The following is a 5,356-nucleotide window of genomic DNA, read 5'->3' on the forward strand; positions in this document are numbered from 1 at the left end:
TGATTCCAGAAGTTGACCAGTACAGGCTCCATGTTTCTGAGTTATAGGGAGTTCTCACTATAATCACCCTCAAAGATTGCAGAACATTGTTACTGCACTGTTTCAACATCAAGCCTTGAAAGTTTTCCTATTCTAGTAATTTCTTGCAGTGTTTTCCCCTCCATACCTCCATTGACTCCCATGATCCTTCCTGTTCTTGCTGTGAGTACACCCACAAAATCTAGTCAATTTAATCTTCCTGTTTGGGATCCATGCACCCCTTGCTACAGCCATCGTTGTCACTTACCCTATCTGGGTCTGTGGATTGTACTGTGATTAGTCTTTACTCAACAGCTAATATCCACTTACAATGAGTAAACATCATGTTTGACTATGTAGATTGGGTTTACTTGCTCAGAGGCAAAGAACTCAAGAAGCAACACATCAAGAAAAAATTAATTAAATAAGCTTGTTAGAATTCACCTTATAGTTATCAGAATAGCTAGATTCAATAACACAAGAAACAACTCATGCTGGCAAGGATGCTGAGTAAGGGGAACATTCTCCATTGCTGCTGGGAATACAAACCTGTATAGCCACTATGGCATTTCCTCAGATAATTTGGAATCTATCTACCTTAAAACTCAGATAAATCACTCAGAGTTTTATATAATCATTCAATATCATGATTGTGATAAGAGATTCACATTGAAACACTTCAGGAATTGTTCCAGCCTATGACAATCATTGACGTTAGACTATATACTTTTTTATCACGTAGATGACTATGAATATTTATGGATCAGGGTCAGAATGTAGTTGATCGAAGGAAAAGGCCCAAGATTGGAAGAAGTGGTTGAACACTTGTCTCTCCAGGGTGCTCTTTTTTGTTTTATTTGTGGAACATTTAGTAGGCGAAATCTTTTGGATGAAATTTCTGTATTAGGGATTGGATTTACATGTTTATAGCCTGAACCCATTTCTGGTTATGTGGGTCCTGCTATTATGTCACCACCATTATACGTGGCATCACTAAATGACAACAGGTGCAATTGAAGCAATTTCTCTTCACTCTTAAGCCTTTTGCTATCCTGATTTCTATTTTAACTTTTTGCTTTTACTTTTGTTTTTGAAAGACACTGCTTTTCTGTGTAGCTCTGGGTCATGAATGTAGCTCCTTACACCATGCTGTCCTCAACTCAGAAATACAAATGGTCCTTGTTTCTGCACAGAGGGATTAATGGTGAAGCAACATACATTTTGTGTTTGTTTGTGTGTGTGTGTGTGTGTGTGTGTGTGTATTGTTTCATTGTTTGATGAGCCTGTAATGTAGGTTTTCGTACATTTCAATGGCAAGTTTCTATGCCGAACTTTACCTACATCTTGAAATTTGAAGTTTGGTGGAGGGTATCATTCTCTTTCTGAGGAGAGTAGTATCCATGACATTAATACCTCTTCCTTCTGAATCATTGCACTGCAGGTGTGTGATTTTCTACCTACATCTAATTTTTTATTTGAATGCTTTCTATGAATATGAGGTTGTATCTATATACAGGGGTCCGTACCACATGCATGCCTGTTCCTCATGGTGGGCATAAGAGGCCTCAGAACCTATGAAGTTGAAGTAATGGTTAATTACAAGCCCCCTGTTAGTCCTGGCAATTGTGCCCACTTATCTGCAAGGACAGCAAGACCACTTAATTGCTGACCCAGCTCCCTTACTCTATGTTATATTTGATCATCATTTGCAGGGCTGATGTTTTCTTTGGTCCATTTGTTAAACATGCACTCCCTTTAATTAAGATCTTATTATGAAACAGTTTAAACTGGGCCAATGCAGGGTCTGTAAGATGAATGTTGATCTAAAGTGAATACAAAACTTTTTGTCAGAACTTCAGTAAAACCTCTGATTTTTTTTCACGTTTTTTACTTGAATGATTTTTGGATGGATACTGGGTTTCATTAATTTGTAACTGTGGCTTACCTAACTCTTTGCATAGGCTTTGACTGACATCCAGTTCAATTTAATTCATCTGCTTTTACATTGATTGCTGGGTTAATGGTAAGAGTCAATATACTTAATTTTCACATCTGTTTTCTAGGTAATCAGTGTTCTTCCTATTTCTGTTATGTTTTCTATGTAGTGTTGATCTACTTGCTTGTCTGTCTCTGTATGTCTCTTCATTGGCATTTTTTTGTCAAGGCTGTATCCTATTTAAAGGGCCAAGGAATGGCACATATAAACCTCCTCTTCAGTTCCCTTCTAAGGTGATTGGTGATTACATTATAATGCCTATGTCATGCAAGAAGTGGGGAAGCAGAAGCATTACAAAAAATATATCATTTTAAAAGAAATATCCAATGTCAGGATCAAACTTTGTTTTACTGTTGTTTGGATTATTGTAGAATTCAGTGACCTATGAGGATGTGCACATTGACTTCACTCAGGATGAGTGGGTTTTGCTGAATCCTTCCCAGAAGAATCTCTACAAAGATGTGATGCTGGAGACATACAGGAACCTCACTGCTATTGGTATGACTGTGAACTTTCCTTCTCATTTTTAAATAAGGAGACAACTGTGTATTATTTATTGATACTTTTGTATATTTGTGAGAAAGAGTAAGAATGAGCCAAATAACTAAGGCATAGTTCACTTAAGATATTCAACTGTGTACAATATTCATTAATATATTATCTACTTTCTGTTACTGTATTTTAGGCTATAGTTGGGAACACCATAATTTTGAGGAGCATTGTCAAAGTGCTAGAAAACATGGAAGGTAATTTTTATTTGCAATTTGGTATATATTTGTCTCTGGTGAAATTTTAATTTGTCCTGGAAGATTTAAAGAAAAACAATAGTATAAATATGCACATCTTAAAGTATATTGATGGTCATTAATTACTCATAAAATGATATGTCTCAATATGAGATAACTGGTCTGTGTTTCCAAAGTATTCCTCTAAAAGCAGAAGAGAAGGAAATGATTCCTTTACTGATACCACCATTTCAATCATAGCCCCATGAGAACTATGCTGTAGAGCTGCCAATCCATTTAGTTTCATACCACTCAGATATTGCACAAGGAACACAATACACACATTGAATAGATAATAAGTATATGTTTAAAACTGTCAAAAAATAAATAGTGTGTAGTAAAGCCAGTGTTACTCATGTACCTATGACTTTGTCAAACTTATTGAAAGAGTTGGTTCATGAGAGTAAAGCAGGCTCTTGTGGAGAAATCTTAATTCCTATACCACATGTCTGTGAGGAACAGAAAGTCAAACTGTGTGAATTCAATGAACAACCATTTATTTCTTCTTCCTATAATCAGAATGTCATATGTCACAAGTCACCTTACCAAAATGGGTAGAGGTCCTGTATATCTTTCAGAATAATGAGAGGATATGAAAGATATTTAGTATTTCAACACTGGATAGACTTGTTAAACGTGTTATAAGATTATATTTAATTGGTTTTCAAACTTCCTTGTGAAGACACCAGCAAACTCACACTGAAGATAAGCCCTATGAGTGTTGGACTGTGTACTTACTTTTATTTTTTCCTAGTACACTTTCTTGTTGTAGGTATTGCACTACAGGAAAACACAAGAATGCAAAAGGAATGTAAGGTTATTTCAAACTGAGTTAGTGTAGTTCCTTTCAAATATGTAAAAAAAACCAACCTCATAGAAAATGATTCTATAAATGTGGGTCTTTTATTAAAAGACCTTTATCATCAAAGGTTCTTCAAAGACACAAAACATCCCATACTGAAAAACAGCACCATGAATATAAATCTTAAAATCTGATTCCCCTTTACAATTAAATGAAATTATAAAATTAATTCATACAGATATTAAGACTCAGTGTAATGTATGTGGCAAAAGTTTTACATGTGCCAATTTTCTTTGCAGGTATGAAAAAAACCATAATGGAGAGAAACCCTCTGAATATACTCAATGTGATAAAGCCTTTGCATGTTATAGTCATCTTCAATGGCATGAAAAAATTCATTCTGCAGAGAAGCCATATGATGGTATTCAATATGATAAAGCCTTTGCAGGTACCAGCTGTCTCCAAATACTTAGAAGAACACATACTGGAGAGAAAACCTATGAATGTAATCAATGTGATAAAGCTTTTTCAAAATACTCTAAACTCCAAATACATGAAAGAACACATACTAAAGAGAAACCCTATGAATGTAACGAATGTGGTAAAGTCTTTGCCAATCGATCTCATCTCCGAAGACATGAAAGAACACATACTGGAGAGAAACCCTATGGATGTAATGAATGTGGCAAAGTCTTTGCACGTCAATGTAGTCTCAAAATCCATAAAAGAACACATACTGGAGAGAAACCCTACACGTGTAATCAATGTGGTAAAAGCTATGTACATTTCAGTAGTCTTCGAGTACATCAATGGACACATACTGGAGAGAAACCCTATATGTGTAATCAATGTGGTAAAGGCTATTTACGAATCAGTAGTCTTCGAGAACATCAAAGGACACATACTAGAGAGAAACCTTATCCATGTCATCAATGTGATAAAGCTTTTGTGAGTCGTGGTGACCTTCAAAGACATAAAAGAAGATATACAGGAGAGAAGCCCTTTGAATGTAATCAATGTGATAAAGCTTTCTCAGAGCTTTCTAAACTTCAAATACACAAAAGAACACACACTGGAGAGAAACCCTATGAATGTAATCAATGTGGTAAAGCCTTTTCATATGTCAGTAGTCTCCAACTTCACAAAAGAACACATACTGGAGAGAAGCCATATGCATGTAATCAGTGTGATAAAGCCTTTGCACGACTCAGTAGTCTAAAATCACATAAAAGAATCCATACAGGAGAGAAACCCTATGAATGTAATCAATGTGGTAAGGTCTTTGCATGTCGATATCATCTCCGAATGCATGAAAGAACACATACTGGAGAGAAACCCTATGAATGTAATGAATGTGGTAAAGCCTTTTCACAAATTAGTAGTCTAAAAACACATAAAAGAACACATACTGGAGAGAAACCTTATGAATGTAATCAATGTAGTAAAGCCTTTGCATGTCGTAGAAGTGTACACATCCACCAAAGAACATATGCTGAATAGAAACCCTACAGTTTTAGCCAATGTGGCAGAGCCTTTGTATGAGTCATCAGGCTTTAAAATCTTGAGAAAAAATCATACTGCAAAGAAACTCTTTTTTTTTCTTTTTTGTTTTTTCTAGACAACGTTTCTCTGTAGCATTGGAGTCTGTCCTGGAACTCACTCATAGTCCAGGCTGGCCTTTAACTCACAGAGATTTGTCTGTCTCTGTCTCCCAAGTGCTGGACTAAAGGGGTGTGCCACCACATTACAGCCTGT

General features: G+C 35.9%; 1 protein-coding gene across 1 annotated transcript; it reads left to right on the forward strand.

Annotated features, from left to right (window-relative positions):
* Positions 1 to 2,453: 2,453 nt before the first annotated feature.
* Positions 2,454 to 5,101, forward strand: LOC148123039 (uncharacterized). The gene is made up of 3 exons (XM_087902541.1): positions 2,454 to 2,512; positions 2,700 to 2,760; positions 3,901 to 5,101. The coding sequence occupies exons 1-3, from the start codon at positions 2,479 to 2,481 to the stop codon at positions 5,099 to 5,101; spliced, it is 1,296 nt and encodes a 431-aa protein (XP_087758667.1). The 5' UTR covers positions 2,454 to 2,478.
* The last annotated feature ends 255 nt before the right edge of the window (positions 5,102 to 5,356 follow it).

The sequence above is a fragment of the Myodes glareolus genome, chromosome 2 (assembly GCF_982192425.1).
Source record: "Myodes glareolus chromosome 2, mMyoGla1.1, whole genome shotgun sequence".
NCBI classification, from domain to species: domain Eukaryota; kingdom Metazoa; phylum Chordata; class Mammalia; order Rodentia; family Cricetidae; genus Myodes; species Myodes glareolus.

What these genes read in the sequence shown, in the direction of transcription:
- LOC148123039 (XM_087902541.1), top strand. Translation starts at nt 2,479, where the DNA reads ATGCTGGAGACATACAGGAACCTCACTGCTATTG. An exon ending in CAGGAACCTCACTGCTATTG is followed by an intron (nt 2,513 to 2,699) that starts GTATGACTGTGA and finishes ACTGTATTTTAG; the next exon opens with GCTATAGTTGGGAACACCAT. An exon ending in AGTGCTAGAAAACATGGAAG is followed by an intron (nt 2,761 to 3,900) that starts GTAATTTTTATT and finishes TTTTCTTTGCAG; the next exon opens with GTATGAAAAAAACCATAATG.